The 19,271-nt window shown below is 37.1% G+C and overlaps 2 protein-coding genes across 4 annotated transcripts in view; one reads left to right on the top strand and one right to left on the bottom strand.

The window, feature by feature from the left end:
- Window positions 1-19,271, top strand: part of MCM9 (minichromosome maintenance 9 homologous recombination repair factor) — a 106,672-nt gene that overhangs the window by 19,855 nt on the left and 67,546 nt on the right. For 2 of the 3 annotated variants that reach the window (XM_077755985.1, XM_077755986.1), the window contains 2 exons: window positions 2,361-2,486; window positions 3,887-4,006. In XM_077755985.1, the coding sequence (XP_077612111.1) occupies window positions 2,361-2,486; window positions 3,887-4,006 (246 nt within the window). Of the gene's footprint in view, window positions 1-2,360; window positions 2,487-3,886; window positions 4,007-15,374; window positions 15,581-19,271 lie in introns of those variants that run through there. The other variant, XM_077755988.1, reaches the window with a different exon arrangement.
- Window positions 7,656-14,358, bottom strand: LOC144224900 (histone chaperone ASF1-like). The gene is made up of 3 exons (XM_077755989.1): window positions 14,206-14,358; window positions 9,362-9,538; window positions 7,656-8,054 (listed from the first exon to the last, which is right to left on the bottom strand). The coding sequence occupies exons 1-3, from the start codon at window positions 14,341-14,343 to the stop codon at window positions 7,842-7,844; spliced, it is 528 nt and encodes a 175-aa protein (XP_077612115.1). The 5' UTR covers window positions 14,344-14,358; the 3' UTR covers window positions 7,656-7,841.

Consider the following 19,271-nt stretch of genomic DNA (forward strand, 5'->3'; position numbering starts at 1 on the left):
TAACCTTGGAGCCTGGTGTTCAGATGCTGGATAGAAACCCAGGTGTAGGTATTGGGGTCTTTGGGGCCCAGCCTGGGGTGACTCTGTTATCTTAGATCTAAGAGGTTCTCTTCATTGAGGTAATGGAGAATCATGCCACAAGAGTGGGGTAATTGGCTGTAGACACACTATTAACATGGTCTAGAACCAGAAATTTGGGAGGGAGATAGGTTTGGGGATAGTATTCACTCTAATCAATTCTCTTCCATGATACAGCCATGGGAGCATCTATTGCCATGATTTAAGGAACTCCAGACAACAAATTTAAGGGAATTGTTCTTTCTCTTTATTTTTCTCTGGTACTTCAGACCTATCTTTATAGTATACCTTTTATGTTAACTACATTGTGAGGAAATCTTGAGATCAGAAATAAGCACAAGTAATACAGGTGATTTAATAGTTCAACAGTTAAGTATGTAAGGCTATTGTTTGGTCTGTGTGCTGTATATACACTTATTCATTCCTTTGATCCTCAACAATTCTATGAGATATCATTATCATCTCTATTTTACAGATAAGGAAAGACTTGCAGACAGGTTAAGACACTTGGCCAAGGTCACATGGGTAGTAATAGCATTGGGATGTGAATCAAGGCATTTGACCCCAGAGCCTGTGCTCTTCATCACTGGGGTAGGTTTCCTGTCAGCACATCAATCACTGACTCCACATTTATTCAGCAGAAGGGGCGCTTTACTTTTTGGCGTAGAAGTCTGCCAGGTCAGTTTGCCTGCTCTGAAACCTACCTGTTTGGACTACTTCTTTCTTTGTATGTGTAATCTCTAGATTCTGGTCAGAATTTACCTATCTGCTGTAAGGTAAAGGTTTGCTTAGATCCCAAACCTTTCTTCTTTTTTCTTCCGGGTTTTCTACCTCAGGAAAGGGAAGAATTCCCTCTAGCAGTTAATCAGCTCCCTTCAGGATTTACTAATTCTGTTTTCTGATCCCCATTTTACTAAAAGGTTTTCTTTCTTCATCATTCCAGCCACCCCAGGTCATATCACCCTATCTTAATTGCCACTGGATCAATTTTGGTTCTTTACAAAAAGCAGCCTTTGTGTATAGGGCCATAACTTGTAGAGGAAGCCTCTTTCCTCGCCCTTCATGCTTTGGCAGAAAAGCTTCTGGAACTAGAATAATCACCTAAAGGAGTTCTTACATGATTATTTGCCTCATCAGAAGACCTACCTCTGAAACATGAGTATAAACATGGAAATCCTGAAACAAGTATATTAGTTACCAGCCTGTAGACATACAGAGTACCATCACAGTAGTGAATTCCGCATAAGACCAGCTCAGGACAGGCTTGTTAGGATGTCATAGGTTCTAAGAGCCCCTACTGGTTGATTATGCCAGTGATCAAATAACGTATCTACTTTATAGGTGGGATAGGCAGATTCTCAGATTTGTTGTTTTGATATTTCTGAAAACAGAAACTCAAAAGTGATATTCTTTTATTTAAAGCATATGATCAGGAGAATCTAGGACTTCATCTTGGACTGCTCGAATTGTAGTTTATAATGATCTTTTAAATACTCTGATACCCTTATTCTGGGTAAAACAGGCTTTACCAAGCTTTTCAGAGCAAATGCTGAATTGACTTCTAGAGTGGATTGATTTTACTTCTCTTACACGTCTGGAGAAGCTCCATGAGCTCCAAGTACTTCTTGTATTTAAAGATTACTGGCTCCTACGATCGGACTTCATTTTATTTAGGCATTGGAGTAATTTTACTGAAATTACTGCACAGAAGTGTAGTGGTATTTTAAAGGGATACTGTTGGCTTAATGAGGGCATAAAGGAGATTCCTTTCTGTCCCTTGCACAGTATGATAAATTTATGGAAACTAAAGCAGGATGAAAATAAAAAGCAGACTTTTCATATCATGGCATTAGTAAGAGAAGGCATTTTACAACCAAGTCAAAGTTATTCACTCCTTTTAGGCATTTGGAAATGGTCCTCATGATCATTTTAGATGGCAGAGCATGATGTTCATAGAAGTTGGAAGGGAAGGGGCGCCTGGGTGGCTTAGTCGGTTAAGCGTCCGACTTTCGCTTAGGTCATGATCTCGCGGTTCCTGGGTTCGGGCCCCGCGTCGGGCTCTGTGCTGACTGCCGGCTCAGAGCCTGGAGCCTATTTCAGAGTCTGTGTCTCCCTCTCTCTCTGACCCTCCCCTGTTCACGCTGTCTCTCTCTCTCTCTCTCTCACTCTCCTAGAAATAAAAAAAAATATTTAAAAAAAAAAAAAGAAAAAGTTGGAAGGGAAGTTTAAGATAGGATTTCTTGACAACTGTTGGTAATATCTGATCTTGCTCCCTTTTCTAGGAAGGAATGAAATATTGGCCAGCTTGTGCCCTCAAGTTTTTGGGATGTATCTAGTGAAGCTTGCTGTGGCCCTGGTGCTGGCTGGTGGGATTCAAAGGACTGACGCTACAGGAACACGGGTCAGAGGTTAGTACCTACTTAAAACTGAGAAATACTAATACATATTAGCTAGACTTTTTCTTTGAATACAAATTGCTTGTTGAGCTTTATTTTGTAACCATGATCTTTTAAACCTGATGACAGTTGTCCATCTAATACTTAGTCCAGCATCTGTATATCAAAAGGTAATTTCTAGAATTCCAAAGGCTAAAAGAAATCTTAAGTTTTTTTTTTGATGAATATATATTTTTGCTCTAACCTATAAGGGTGCCACAAAATAAACATTTTATCTTTACATTTTGATTATTATGTTTTCACTGGATCCCCAGTCTGTCTTCAAGAGGAAAAGATTAGAAATAATGCTTTTTAATATCTCCAAGTCAGCGTCTCTCCATCTGGGACTGTCCGTGTGTTTCTCTCAGACTGCTGCTTGCAGTCATCTGCCTGCTGGTTCCCCTTCTGCTGGTAGGTAGCAAATGTGCAGTCTGCCACGAGGTGCTGCTGGAGGTCACACATTCAAGCAAAGATTACTCTAAGTGTATAATTATGTTTAAATGGCAAAAAGCTCTTTTGCAGCTAACACATTTAACTGACCTGAATCTGGCATAGAGTAGGTTTATTATGGCCCTCATTTGGCCACATGAGGGCCATAATAAACAAAGACTAAAAGGACATAAGGCCATTAATAAGAATTCTAAAACCATATGGTACAATATAGGATAAGGTGTGTATGTATTGTTATGTTTTGATCACCTACTGTTTGCAAGGCACTCTGCTAAATGTGGAGCTTAAATAGGAGTTTCCTATTAGTGTATTTAGGAAATACTTGAATAAATGTTTTTGATCAGTGACACAGTATATATACCACAGGATATTCATATATTCATTTATGCTACATTTGAAAATAAGTACTTTAAGGTAGATATTAAATTATTAAAATTTTCATTAAATGAAAAGGTCTTAACTGTTGTAATCATAAGTGATACTTATAAAGCACTTATAAAGTCTTGAACATTTAAAAATATTTAAATAAAAATGGAATAAAATATCTGTATGGCTTGTATGGAACGATTTAATCAAGTAGTTTGATATTTAAAAATAGATTAAGTAAAATCAACAACTTTAGAAAGAAGCCAAAAATGTCTTAAATGTCAAACATACGCCTAAACATCTGGAAATAGCACAAAGTCTATTAATTTAGATATTAAATGTCATAATCGGAAATCACTTAAAGATGGTTATTTTATCATAGTTAATCTTTATCAGGATACCTTGTTAAATCCTTCCTTAAATGACCCTAAGTATACATCAAAAACATAAAATATAAATCATGATGGCACTCTAAGTGGACCATTTTCTTTTTGATTAATTATACTTATTCATGGGTCTTTTCATAGAAATTTAAAACTTTATTAACTGTTTTCCAGGTGAATCTCATCTTTTATTGGTTGGGGATCCTGGCACAGGGAAATCTCAATTTCTCAAGTATGCAGCAAAGATTACACCGAGATCTGTGCTCACGACAGGAATTGGATCTACTAGTGCAGGTATTTTAATTGACAATCTCAATTAATGTAACCTTATGACAGATGCTAACACAATGGTTTTTTCTTATAGAAAAAGTACCTTAATTAGGGTAAATTTCAAGCTAATTCTTGAGTTACTGCCAAAAATGGAAATATATAGCAGTACTTTTGTAGCTCTAAGAAAATATTTCAAAAGCTCCACCTTCATTTAAAGTTATTTTCCTAAAACTTATCCCATATATCTTTTTGCATCTGAGTTTTGAAAGATCCTATTTGTCTGGGGAAAAAAACAACGTTGAGATAAATGGGAGAAATCTTACTCTACAAAAGTAGGTCAGTGGCGTAGAGCTTGAGGCTTTTTTGTGCTCATAGATCTCATTCACAACAGTAGCTCCTACTGAAAATTCTTAGGAAATTTGTCTTAATATGTGGAAAGCATACTTTCATCATTACAACATGGAGCTTCCTTCATATCTTGTAATGATTCTTCAACAAGTACATACAAAAGCCTTTTCAGATAGAATGTCAAGATTTGATTATAAAGTAACTTTAGGAAAAATTTTAAAAATATTCTGATGTCACTTTGTATTTTATACTGTTCTGATTTAGGAACTAGCTCTCCTGTACTTCTATTATAGGCCCTTGGCTTCACACAGTTTACAGTATTATTTGCTACGTTAATGGAAGCCTAATGTCCATGGCCTATGCTTAAGTTTCTTAGAAGAAGCTTATACTATAAAACTTTTCATAAAGTAGCAAAAGGTATATTAATGGTCCTATATAATGAGAGCCCCATTCTAAGGGGCTATCAGATTTTGAAATATAACTTAATAGTACATTAAGCATTGATGAGAAGGGATTTGTAAATTGAAAGGCATAAACAAGGTTCAGCATACTGGAAAGGGTAGTAGGCAGGAATATATAAAGAATACTTTATGTGCATTTAAAACTTATGACCAGATGTTCTAGAGTTCTGTATGAAATGATATCAATAACAAACAAAAGTGTTTGCCAAGTAATTATGTGGAATGTTTCCTAAGTTAATTATATGGAGTGTCAAGAAATGAGTCCAATGTATCTGCTGGGCTACTAATAATTTCAGAATATATGGACAGTTTTCAAGTGAATGCCTGCTGATTCACATTACACTAGCACTTTCCCCTCTTTTATTATTTTTTTAATGCTTGTTTATTTTTGAGAGGGAGAGGGAGAACATGCAAGTGAGTGGGGGAGGGGCAGAGAGAGAGAGGGAGATACAGAATGTGAAGCAGGCTCCGGGCTCTGAATTGTCAGCATAGAGCCCGATGGGGAGCTCGAAGCCATGAACTGTGAGATCATAACCTGAGCTGAAGTTGGACACTTTAATCAACTGAGCCACCCAGGCACCCCTCCCTCTTTTTTTTAAATGTAAAGGTCATAATCCAAATATGACAGAAGAGAAAGGTATAGGGAATACAAATTTTAGAACCATAGGAAAGTTATTGCTACTTCTCATCTACTCAAAGGGCCTGATTAGCCTTTCTTCAAACTGGGTATCACAACCACTTGGAGTCATAAATGCCAAGTTCAGTGAGTCAAAACCAGCACTTTAAAAATGAAATGCGATACCAGAATATACTGCACATATAAAGATGCACTATAAGGGTGCATTGTCATGAAAATTAATACTTGTGTTACAGGGTCATACTTTGTTTTTTACAGTAAAAGTTTTGGATTACAGTAAAAAGTTTTGAAAACCACTAGTGTAGACTTTCTTGGTAAAATCAGAAACCCCAAATCTTAAAACCAGAGGATAAGAGCACATGGATGCCCAAGGTTATAGAAGGTTATAAATGAACAAATGTATGCATGCTCCTCAGATTTCCTGAATGTTTTCTCAGGTTAAATGATAACCTCATTCATTCCAACCTACTTGCCTCTCTCTTCTGTGGCACAGGTAATTTGTTCCTGTTTGTTTGTATTCTCATGACAGATCTATTTACTGTGATCAGAAAGGATAAAAATTGTTCTAAACATATTAGCGATAATCAGATGAGGCTAAACAGGGGTAAAATAAAACCTATATGCTATAGCTTTTTAGTTCGTAATATTTGAATTCTAAACATTACAGAATCATAAAAATTTTAAATACATAGTTTTTTAAGTCTTAACCTTCTGTGAAAATTAGCTGTTTACAAATTGATGTAAAAACCTAACCCTTGGTGTCAATACAAAATTGATCACTGTAATTAGTCAGAATAAAAACTCTGCAGTAAATTGATTTATTGGTTATTTGGCTTATATATGCTTTATTTCTAACAAGCACATATATTTTTCCTGTTATATTAATTACTGAGCTCTTTGTTAGAAAGTTTTACTTTTATTCTCATTTCAATATTTTAACATATTCTTAAATTTAATTGCAATTAGACAAAAATGAAATTTCTTCATGTAGTTTTAACAGTTGGATGTATTTTATATTTAAAGTCTATGAACTAGTTAGTGGACAGTATTTAATGATCTGGTATATTAAATTTCAAAATTTAACATTTAGCAAAATTTTGCTTCACAAATTCACTTTTTTAGAATGACAGGAAATATATACAACTTAGAATCCATATTCAGACAAATGCCCTTTTCCCTTCCTCAAAATAAAAGCTTTAAAAAGTGCAGTATAAAAGTTTTAGATATGAAGGCACTGCATAACTCTGCATCATATGGCTAATGTCTTGCTTAGCAGCAAGAGTAATGAGAATATTCTACACTTAATTTAATGGAGCATAAGAAACTTTGAGGAAGGACCTAGCTCTCATCAAAGAAAAAGAACCCTTTGGCCTGCTTTGTTAATGGACTCCTTTCCAAGATTGCTTTAAAAAAAACTTCTCTGGAAAGGCTATCTAGAATATGTCAACTGCAAATATGCCTCATCTTATTCTGCATGAGTGTCCAGGGATATGGAGAAGAGTATCACATGTGTGAAAATATATATATTTCCAAAATAGTGACTTATTTCATATGATAAAGCTAAATACACCTTCCCAAATACACTGTTTTTATATAAATGTTGCCAACAACAGATGATCTACCAAATCAGTTTATAGTATTTTTATAAATCTAATGAATACATCTAAGTCATTATAATATCCTATTCTTAAACTTAGGGAGTTTGTATCTGCTCTTGACATGTTGAACTCAATAGGTGATAATGACGATCATTCAAGGAATAGTCTGATGTCCTAAACTGTTACAAAACAAAACCATAGCCAGAGGACCTTATAAACATCCAGATTTGTTGTCATCTTAGAAACCAAGCAGAATGCTATAAGAGCCATAAGAAGCTTCAAGGTGGCCTGGAAAATCAGGTCCTAAAGTTCTTAGTAGCATATGCTTGACTTCAAATCCCTTCTTTAAGGATATGACAAAAAAGAATGGAAATTTACCCCTTACATTAAACCAGACTATCACAGGAAGAAACATTTTACTTGACGTGAACTTTGTTCTTTCGAAGGCCAGTAAGATAGTGGTCCAAAGGTTATTGTCCAAAAGGCTAAGACAGCTTTACAACCTGGTCTAATGATTTATATTTTTTCTTTATAAGTGCTTTAATTACATATAGAGGAGAAGAAAATAATATATATGCTTTAATCAGATTAGTTTCAGAACAAATAAAATAACACATTAGAGAAAAAAATTACTTAAAAATAGTTGTATTTATATTCCACAATTTGCTCAAATACTGGTTTTCTTATAAACTTTCTACAGGATGTTTTTTAAACAAATTCTTCACATTGTGTCTTGACTATGTACTTACGGAATTTCAGGGAAATAGTTCTGTGTGTTTTTATAGCTTAATTTGTACTAAAGGGATGGCAGGAGGTCACATGCAGTCCATGTGGGATTCTAACATGACATTTAGTGAGTTTTCTGACGTGGACCATCCCTTTGACGCTGAAGGTAACGCATCTGTTGAAAGAAGTGATTGTAGATTTGGATTACTGCTCTCTGCATCTTCCAGTTTTTCTGTGTTATCTTCCCAATTAATGTGGAATCTTGTAACTCTGGGATTAGATGCCAAAATGTTCCTTTGAAGCTAAAGGAAGAAGGGAATATATAAATAGTAAACATTAAGAAAGTTAAATACCATATACAAATAGGAACTTAATAGAATGGTTCTTTATATTAGTACTCCTAAAGGGCTAACAAGTTCATATACAAAGGCATAATTAAGTCAAGTAAAGCACTTTAACATAACTAGTACATCAGGACCAGGGCTACAGCAAAGAAATTATTTTAGCCTAATGGAAACAGGATGTGGAGAATCTGAGAGAATGTATCCAGATCTCTTATTAACCAATAAAATATCTAACCCCTCTATACTTGTTTCCTAAAGGGAGAGAATCCCTTCTTTTTTGTAGGTGAATTCTTCAAGGGTGCTTTATCTCACGAACTAGTATGCTTTGTAGACTGATGTGGTATCTTTTCAGTGATATTTTCAAACAAAATGAAAAATGTCCTCAAATATAACATCTCATTATTAGTGGTTTCCTACCTTAATTTCCTTCGTTTTTCCTCTTTTTGCTATATAAGGTGCCATATAAGTAACTAATACATTAAGTCAATGGAAGGTCCCAAACCAGGATTAAGCATTCTAGCCTTATTACCAGAAAGAACATTCCATTTTACTCCCGTGTAATTTTTCTTGCATGATCTGGCAGATGGAGTGTTGTATTCAACCTCACATAAATCATCAGTTACTAAACTGTTACAATTCCCAAGAAAAATCGTGAAATACCAAGTATTTCTGAGAATTTGTATTTCTGAATCACAGGATTCAGATTCTCACTCAGAAGCTGTTTTCCATAACCAAAAATATTTAAGACCTTTAGTTTAACCTCTAAGAACAGCAGACAAAGGAAAACATATGTATGTGTATGTGTGTGTCTGTTGTGTATACACACACACAGAGGTAACAATGTTTATATGAAAAACAAACACAAAATTTCCCCCCCCACATTTTTTGGAAAAGTTATAGACCAAGAATATCATTGATTAATCATGAATTTGTATGTCATAAAGGCTGAAATGAATAGAATCATGATGTGTGGGAAATGCCATGCAGAAAGCTGTAAACAACTATTTCTTATAGGAAGCTTTTTTCAGTTTTTTAAACCATCAGAAACTCTCAAGGTGCCTGACCAACATTAAATGCTCATGATTCACTTGGAGGTAGGGTCTGAGGTCAAGTATAGTAATGGAACAATTAGTTTGCCCAGTTAGCACAAAGACTTCAAATTTATTTTGTCTCAAAGGTATTTTCATAATATACTACGAATTGGCACTTGCTTAAAAAAAAAAAGTATAGTAAAAGTAATGAAAGAGGAAGAGTCAGAACATTACCTTAGAAAAGTCTGGTTTTACTGGCGGATTTTCCCTTAATTCCGTCTCGGTATATTCATTATTTACATAATAGCCAACTCTAATAAATTCTTGACCTCGATAGGTGCATGTAATTAGCACAACTGTTACACCTACTGCATCTGCATCTGGAATGAGTCCTGGATTAGGTGCATCAGCCTAGAATAATTTAAAAAGAAAGGAAACACACATCATAAAGAGGCAAGCAAGACGGGAGTTTTGGTTACCTTGAACATCATCAATTAAGGGAGCAGCAACAGAAACTTGGATATCATATTGGGAAGGCAGATGTTCACTTTTAAGACTGACTTAAAGCCAGAAAATATAGTTCAAATATTTCTCCATGGTCTACCTAATTACTCTGGGTACCTGAAAGCTTCACGACTTCTATAGGAAGATAAATCTAGCTACACTGTGTGGTACTTCATGAGGGATTGTGCAATATTCAATTATAAAATCTTTTATAAAATCTAGCAAATAATTAAGTCAGTTGTTTAATTGACTCTACTAGACCTTTTCCAGTCATAATTTTCATTTTTGTTTTTTGAGAGCAAGCACAAGAGAGGGAGAGCTAGAGGGAATAAGCAGGCTTCATGCCCACTACAGAGCCTGATGCAAGGCTCAGTCCCATGACCGTGACATCATGCCCTGAGCTGAAATCAAGAGTCAAGATGTTTAACCAACTGAGTCACCCAGGCGCGCCCCTCCAGTAATAATCTTCAAACCTAAATTAGTAAACATTCAATGATCTCGATATAGCCTGTTGGCAGCAGATATTTATTATACCAGCTTCTCTCTTATACCCAGGACACACATTCTCACAGCCACTCTCCCACCCCTCACAGATATTCTAATAGTAAATTAATATAAAACTGAAAATGGAATAGAAATAGATCTACAGCAGGTTTTCAAAAATATTAAACTATTGTGAATGACTTTGATAGGCACTAAAATATATTGTACTATTTAAACCACACATACTATGGAAAGACAATGAAGGTAAAGACTGGTTTGAGCAGACATACTCAATAACCTTGTTTGAATCCAGCTGCTGAATCCTGAGGAGTGCAGAAGGTGAAGCAAGTGAGCTAGAGAAGGCAAACAGCATGAGCAAAAAGCTAGGGCCCCATCTATGGCAGTATGTCAGGCTAGAAGGAGTCGTAGACTAGTGGGCACTGACACAGAGCTGAGGCAGCCATTCTGAGTGGTGAATGGATGAAGACTGTCCCAGCAGATTAGCTCACTCTTGCCAGGACGCCGAACGAACATCCCTGGGCCTACGTGAACACTTCAGCCAGGGCCCTGGCTTGGGAACATCCCTGTCTGGCATTCTCAATCAGACCATTATTATCAAAGACCAGTGATTACTGTATAGTTATTACATGTAGATGACACAAAAAGGCACAAAACATCTATCTAGTCTAACACATCTATCTGGGCTGAAAACTTCAATCACCTTCCACTTTCCTACCTCCCACATCCAGCCAGTCTAAGCACTTCTCATTTCTGAAGACTCAGTTCATGTCTTTATGTCTTCTCTGGAATCCTGCTGCAGCTTTCTAACTGGTCTCCCCTAGCTCGCTTGCTATTTGCACTGCTGCTAGCATTAGCTAGGAAAAGATCCATTCCCATCCCTTCACCAATTTTAAAAACTCCTGATGATTATACCCATTTCAGAGATCAAAATCTGTTCCTTAACTTTATTTATAAGGCCCTTCACAATTGGTTTCCAGTCAACAGCTCATTCACACTTCCTTTATTTCCACACTTTTTACTCTTGTTCTAGAATTAGAGTTCTTTTAAATGTACAATCTTTCATGCCTCTGTGCCCTGCATATACTCTTCCTTCGGCCTGTAAGGCTCTTCCCTAATATACTAAAAAATTCATCTTTCTAAGTTTGCATAATATGTATCCTTCTTTAGTGAAGCCCTTTCTAATTCAGAAGGTAGAGTTAATAGTGCTGTTTTTGCACTTCTGTTACTTGACACAAACCCTCTACTAATGTATGTCCAATAATCTAAATATGTTTACCTTTCAGTCATTGCTGGGATTCTAAGCTTTGTCTTGGGCAGAAATCCTATCTAGTTCATCTTTATAATCTCATGTCTGGCACAGCCCTGGGCACACAATATATGATGAGTATTTTGAAATTCATTCATAACTCAATGCCTGACCTAAGGTAATTTGTGATCATTTTAGAGAGACATCAGCAGGGGGATGAGGGCCCGTCCTGAGAATACGCTATTTGTCTTACAAATCCTGTGTGCCCCTCCTGAAAGGGGTTAGGTTACTTCCAGGTACCCAGAGATTCTAATGTCCTGGAAGTGAATGGAGAATGGGGAAACAGAGGTAGTTTAGTACTACTATGGAAACTTTCCTCCCATCGTACTTCCCATACGCTCAGTAAATTGGTTCTAGCCATGCTTATGTTTTAAAATTTGATTGCCAAAGGATTCAACTTGAGCAAATCCATATTCAAGTAAAAAAACTCAAAGTCCTTTTAGATCACTTAAGATGATGTGATAAAGGGGCACCTTGGCGGCTCAGTCAGTTGAGCATCCGACTAAGGCTTAGGTCATGATCTCAGGGTTCCTGAGTTCAAGCCCTGCACAGTAAAGCTTATACTGTGTCGTGGCTTGCATGGTGGTTAATTCGGGGCTCTGCTGTCAGCAGAGCTATCTGCTGTCAGTGTAGAGTACCCCGCTTCGGATCCTCTGTTCCCTTCTCTCTCTGCACTTCTCCCGCTCGTACTCACTCACTCTCTCTAAAAAATAAATAAACATTAAGGAAAAAAAAGATGAAGTGATAGGTAGAGATTTTTAACTTCAACCAGCAGTACTACGCAGATGTCTGGACATCTTCCTGCTACCCTTTGACACACTCATAAGAAAGGCATGTTTATTCATGGCAGACCAGGAGAATACTATGGCAGTTTGTTTAAAGCACAAAACAAAAACTGTATGTTAGTCCCTTTTTGCTGATAATGGTGAATTTTTTTTAAATACATAGGCTGACCATCTGATTTAAATCGCATGGTGCTTTTTCTGTCCTTTTTGGCAACATGAACACTGATACCAAGGTAAAACTACTGGAAAATCACTGGAGGGAAATATCTTTGAATATATTTTTCACTCTAAGCTTAAAAGTGTTCTTAACAACATAAACACACAGAAAAGATCATTTAAGGGTTTATTTCAAAGCCAGAGATTCGCAGGTTTTATAATAGCATAAAAAGGTCTATCAGTATACGGCAATCCAAGTTTCTTAGCACATCATGAATTATCATCAGCGAAGTACGCATTTTCCAAGTTTATGGGTCAAGGCAAATACTTCTTTGTGTAACAATTTCAAGAACTTAAGAGAATAAAACTTTAGTTCTAATTATAGAGGTAGGGCACTATTTGTCAGTGATTGTACTTAAATGCTTTACTCCTCATTTAATCCTCATAACATTCGTATGAGGTAGGGTATTAATCCACATTTTATAGATGACTAGAGTGACTACGGGAAGCTAGGGAGCCTGTCCACAGTCACGAGTGTGTAATAAGCAATGGGGCAGGATGTGAGGCAGGGTCTGTAACTGCAGTGCCTCCCCTACATATTCGCTGGTACCCACGTCTTTCACCAAGGTTATGTACTCACATGACTCAGGTCAACAGCACTTTCAATGAATGGATGGGAACTAACATATTTGAGCTTTTCTTAACCATTTGTTTAGATATAGTATATTATGTGTTGCTTTTTAATAAAAAGCACTAAGGCTAGGAGACCACAATTCTGAATTCTGTATTTAGGAGAGGGGAGGGATAGGTAGCAACTCTAGAGATATGATATGCTTATGATTCATGATTTGTGGCAGTTATCAGATGGGATTATCTGACCAACAGTATTCATTTAAGTTGAAAATGATAAAAAGGGAGATCAAGGATAGAGAAACTTAATTTTCTTCTGGATGAGGTCTTTTCAGTGGGTTCTACTTAACTGATGGGACTCTGTTGTTAAATACTTGTAACAAAATTAATAGTGGTTTTTTTTTGTTTGTTTGTTTTTGCAACCTATGGCTAGTTACTCTTTGGGCTGTTATAAATATCTCCCTCTAATAAGCATGGATAATTGGGAAGTGACTGAATAGTTTTAAACAACAATTTAACAGATTAAAAGAAGTAACACTTTGTATATAGAAGACAGCGTCTGAAGCCTTGGCACAGACCCAAATACTGTCAGTGTTATCTGAAAACATAATTTGTACTAGAATTTCCCCTCACAGATAACAGAGTAGCAGATTTGTAACAGTAATGCTGTATAAAATGTGTAGATTAGAAGCTTTAGTAAAACACTGGACTTTAATTCCAATGATCCAAGATTATGTGGATCTCTCCCCAGTAGCAGAGTTAACCAACCTAGCTCAATCACGGAGTGTGCTTAAAAAAAAAAAAAAAAAAGAGTTGTCTTTGTGGTCAGTACTCCTAGTGGCTGAAACCAGAAACTGAGATCCCTGTACAGGGCTGCTGGACAGCCACCCTGAAGGTCTGATACTATCGGACTCTTCACAGGAAGAGCCCCGAATTAACTGCCATGCAAGCCATGACACAGTATAAGCTTTACTGCGTGCTGTGCAAACTGTGGAGCAAACATCATGTTAACATCTCAGTGCACAAAATCAAGAGGTAGCATTTCTTTATGCTACCTAAAACACAAGAGAAGTAGATAAAAAGTGAGTGCAGCAGAAGCCGAGTGATTTAACCCAAAAGGAAATGGATGAGGACGATGAGGTATATAGTTTAGAAACGTATCTGGCATACATAGTTACCAAGAACAATCTTACCTGAAATACAAACATATGCCTTCCTGCAGGAACAGGGCCCACTAATACAGAGTCTAACACTTGATCGTATTCTTCACTTTCTGCAGAGCCCACATAGATAATTTTCCATTCCAAGTCTAGGGTTAAAAACCAAAACATTATTTCATATTCAGTAATTACATTATGAGATGATATCAAAGACCCTATTTTAATGACCACTTAAGCCAATTATTGGCTGCTGAATTGGTTTCTCACAGCAGAAAGTCCAGAAAGGCACTGAACTGCTCCTTATAAAATTCTTACATTTCTTAAGAGTTTCTCAAAACGTTCTTTTGTGAAACACTAGTCCCTGGGCAGGGCTCCTCATAAACAAACCATCATGGCCAAAAACTTGGGAAATGTTATAACCTTAAGGATTCATAAATAAAGCACACTGGTGGAGTGTTCGGAAACTTCCTCCAGTAAAGAACACCAGTAACATTAATCCAGCGTTTCTCAAGTTTGGCTATGGAATCCTCCCCACTTTTTCCTGTATGTCATCTTAACAGCATACTTAAACACTTTGGAAGGGCTGCCCCATAGCATATTGCACAGATACAAATCACCAAAGTGGAAAAATCATTATTAGCAAACAAGTTCCCTTGATGGCTCAGCTTATCAACTATCACAGGGACCATAGTCAGGGTTTTTTCGCATGGTCCCTCTTCATGTCATATATTCTTTAAATTGGGAAGAGGAAACCAAGGATCCTTGTGCCACTTCATATAACAGACTATATACAGTGGGAACAAGCATGAGGAGGAATAAGACACACTGAAGTGCAACCCAGGACATTTTATGTAATTCAGCTGTTACATGTAGTTAGTTCAGCTATTACTGAGCACCTTCTCCAGTGTGCTCTGCAACAAGAACCCACAGATGGGTAAAATGACTGCTTTTTCAAAGGAGCCTCCTGCTTAGTAGTAGGAGGAAGACAGCTCTGCAAATACAGATTACCCAAGACCCCCTGGTCTTCTGAGGGTGTTTGCACAGTGTGGTCCACCCTTGGATTCACTACACTGTGACTACAGCACTCCCAGAGGGATGTTTCTAGGTCACTGAGAATCTAGTTCTATTAAGTCAGCATTTTCTGAGGACCTATTATATAAGTCATGCCTCTCTCCTAGACCACTTACATTTCTATCTTCTAGCATATTTACAGATGCAAGGTCCTGCATCTGACATCTCACGAGATCATCTATTTGTTCATGAAGATTAAAAGAAGAAAGAAGCAATGTTAAGTATCTAGTTAGAAGGAACAACAAATACCTGGAAGTAGGAGCATGCTGAAGCAGCAGCAAGGAGGCCTGGGCTGGTACAGACTGAATAAAGGGGAAAATAATGGACCCTTTGATTGGGTGTGAGGGGCAGGCTCAGATTATGCAAAGTTTTTGTTTTTTATTTTTGAGAGAGAGACACAGAATCTGAAGCAGGCTCCAGGCTCTGAGCTGTCAGCAGAGCCCAATGTAAGGCTCAAACCCATGAGCCGTGAGATCATCACATGAGCCAAAGTCAGACTCTTAATCAACTGGGCCACACAGACGCCACAGATTATGCAAAGCTTTAAAGGTCATCATAAAGATTTTTGGCTTTTACATTGAGTGGCACAGGAAGCTATTGAGAGGGTTCTGCCTGGAGGGGTAACATTATCCAATTTTCATTTGAGAAGGATCATTTTGGCTCCTATGTTCAGTATGGACTGTAAGACGGTGAGGGTCAAGACAGGAGGATATTTTACCAACATCCAAGAAATTATGGTAGCTTAGACCACATGTAGCCATAGGGATGAGAAGCAGGGACACTCTAGATAAATCTGAAGATAAAGACAGCAAGAATCCTTTTTTGCAGGGGATAGGGGATGAAATCAAGCAAGAATTTGTTTTGGACATGTTAAGTTTGAGATACCTACTAGATAGGTAGCTAATAAAATTACAAAATTAGTGGCCAGTAACTTAGGAAACCCAAAAGCCAAGTGGAGAATCGTTTAAGAAAGGGGTATAAAAGCTAGTAAACTAGCCAAGTGTGAGTAAGACTGGGAACTCTCACATGGAGGTTTTCATATTCTATTCGTTTTGTATGTATTTATTTGTACTAATGCATATAGTGCTCTTGGCCTCCTAATTGGTAGAAGGTAAGTTGGCATTTATGGTCTGGCATACAAACATAGTCAGAATTTATAAATTTATTTTATAAAATACCTACTATGTGCTGAGCATTGGTCTTGCCAATTTCATACCTGTTATTTAAATCACACCATCTTTATCATATTGATTTAATTATACTATTATGCAAACAAGAAAGTTGAAGCCCTGAGAGGCTAAGTGATCTACCAAATTCACACAGCTAGCAAACTCAGGAGTCAGAACCCATGCTTTGTCTCTGCAACTCTAAAGCCTGGGTTCTTTCCAAAATGGAAACTAGGAAGATGAATTCTTCCATTTCTGGCTCTCAAATGAATAGTGGAATAAAAGAACTTAATGGGGGGGGGAGGGGAGATGGGTGAGAGCAGAAGCCATGGAGAGATAATCTACCCTTAAGGAGCATAGGCTGTAACTCAAGGAACACCTGTACCTTAGTTTTTATGCTAATGGAATCCTTGCCATAGCTACTGAGTTTAAAATGCTCAGTACTTCTTCTAAATTAGTATCAGTTTTATTATTATTATATTTTTAACTCCACCTTCATTTTCCTGTCCCCTGTATTTGAGGGAGGAAGGGATAGAGTCAGATGCACAGGTTATCTGTTGAAGGAGTTTATTCATTTATTTAAAAAGTTAACTAATTGTTGCATCTAATCATGGTAATCTTGGCCTGCAATTATCTGCATTTATGGTTGGGAGTGAGGGAAGTCACCAAGTGAATTTTAAACTAATTACACTACTTGGGACGATCTGTGATCTAGTGGAAAGTATGTAATCTTTGGGAATTAGAACAAGCCTGAAGTTTTAAAGCATGAAACACCATGTACAATTCTGGTACATTGTAAGTATTCAACTAACAGTGGCTAGAATTGCTAGTATTGACCAACTAAAAAAACAAAAACAAAAAAACCCCTCCATTCAGTAGAGAAAGCAGTAGCAGTCCACAGAGGGCATAACAAAGATTAACAGGAAGGTCCATCAAAACGTGTAGAGACTTGGGGACCACCAGATCAAACACATCCTGAGTCCTCTTATCAAGTTAAAGTATGTAAAATGGTGGCCAACATCTGGTGTGGGACTTGAGACAAAATTATGAACTGAAAATTTCCCTTCAGAATATTCTGTAATTTCATTTTAATAGATTTTTAAAAAAAGATTTGCAATATAAAAAGTATGGAACCTGTAAGAAGCTTTTGCTAAGTAAACTCCATTTCCTTAATCCACATAGCCTCTAGGTGGAGTACAAAAGCATGGCACCTTTTTGAAAGATTTCTTTGCAGCTTTCAGTATGACTCAGCTTAAACTCTTTTAAAAAATGCTAAATAACCAGTATAAGTGCTCTTGGAAGAGGTGTACAAGTGGAAGTAAGCGTATTGTTGCCACTAATATTAAAAACTCTGACGTCATTCAGCCGAGTTCTGAATAGGTCCCAGGTAAAAATGGAATGTAATTCTGCTTCCATGAATGGTGAGTTTCAACCATTCAGTGTCAAAGCCCTGTAACATCCTGAATCATCTTTCATCCTTGTCTAAAACTGGCTTTTAAAATGGAAGGCATCACTTGAGAAGTACCTGTACTTTGAAATAACTTATAAAGCTTAAAATGCTGTAGTATAAGTTGGAATGGACTCATCACTGGTTTATCTTGCATCCGCCCATTTTTATATACAATTGGCAATAAAAAGGAAAGATTACCAACTGGTTGGATATGCAAAATTGGCCTGGTAGCTGAAATGGTTATAGTAGTATTCTGGGAAAGTAGTCAAATGGTTTCAGAGTAGTAAGAAAAATCCCCTTGATTATCAGTGATCTACAGAAACTCATTTATTTTAATAAATTCTCTGTCAAAATGTGACCTACATATAATACATATATGCGTTATATTTTCATTACTACTTATTGAAGAGCACAGATTAAAGTGTTAATTATAATTACAGGAGATGGTGCAAGGCACGGAGTATAGAGGACTGTTACTTTATATACGTCTGTACAACTTTTAAAAAGTTTATTACAATGAGCATGTGTTTTTATAATTTGAAAACCTAACACCCTACATAAAATCCATTTTGTGGACATTAACAAGTAATTCTTAAAATGAAAACGCTTCATATGCCAGGATTTCCGTAATTTAAAATGCATTTTGTTAAATATACTTGTAAAATAACCACTGATGAAGTTAAATTTGTTTTTCAAATTTTGAAAAGTCAAGCACTGGATTCTTTTAATAAAATCTAAGAGCAAAGATAAAAAAAAAAAAAAACCTTGGCAAGTTTTAGCTTTCAAAATATTTATTACTGCACATAATAAAAATATTTTTGGAGACCTTAATAGGAACTTAGAAAAAAACAGTAAAAAATTTTTGCATTGCCGTTAGGACTGTTCCTTTTATTTCCTAGCCCACTTTTGTATTTTATGCTCAGGGTGTTTGGATGAGTTATTTTAATTAAATTTCAACACGTTCTTGAAGAAAGTCTTTCAGACTACTGAGAAGCCAGTGATTTTTAGTCCTGGAAATTACTTAAGTGTTTCACTTATTTTTGCTCTTGGGTTAAATGTAACTTTATAGCTTAGCAAGATTTTTTTTTTTTCCCCCTGAGCGAGAGGAGAGAAGGTTTCAGTCATTACGGACCAGGNCGGGGAGTGCCGCCGGGGTGCACCCGCGGTCCCCGGGGAGCGCCGAGCCTGCGCCCGCCTCCCCCGCTGGTTGGTCCAGGGAGCCAGAAATCAGCGCGAGGACAGCCTCGCTCTCCTCCCCGCGGCGGCCGGGCTCGGCCACCCAGGAGAGTAGGGCAACTCCAGCGTAAGCTCTAAAAACGGATTTGCCTCTCGCTCGGGGGCAGGAAGGTGGGCAGGCGGGGCGCCGTGTTCGTCACCCGCGGCGCGGAGAGGAGGCGTCGTGACGCCGGGGC

The sequence above is a fragment of the Crocuta crocuta genome, unplaced genomic scaffold (assembly GCF_008692635.1).
Source record: "Crocuta crocuta isolate KB4526 unplaced genomic scaffold, BGI_CrCroc_1.0 scaffold772, whole genome shotgun sequence".
In the NCBI taxonomy this organism is placed as follows: domain Eukaryota; kingdom Metazoa; phylum Chordata; class Mammalia; order Carnivora; family Hyaenidae; genus Crocuta; species Crocuta crocuta.

Excerpts from the sequence above, each read along its gene's own strand:
- LOC144224900 (XM_077755989.1), bottom strand. The coding sequence starts at position 14,343 with ATGTTTTGGTTTTTAACCCTAGACTTGGAATGGAAAATTATCTATGTG. Across the intron at positions 9,539-14,205 it reads GGCATATGTTTGTATTTCAG|GCTGATGCACCTAATCCAGG; the intron begins GTAAGATTGTTC and ends AAATTATTCTAG. Across the intron at positions 8,055-9,361 it reads TAAAACCAGACTTTTCTAAG|CTTCAAAGGAACATTTTGGC; the intron begins GTAATGTTCTGA and ends TTCTTCCTTTAG.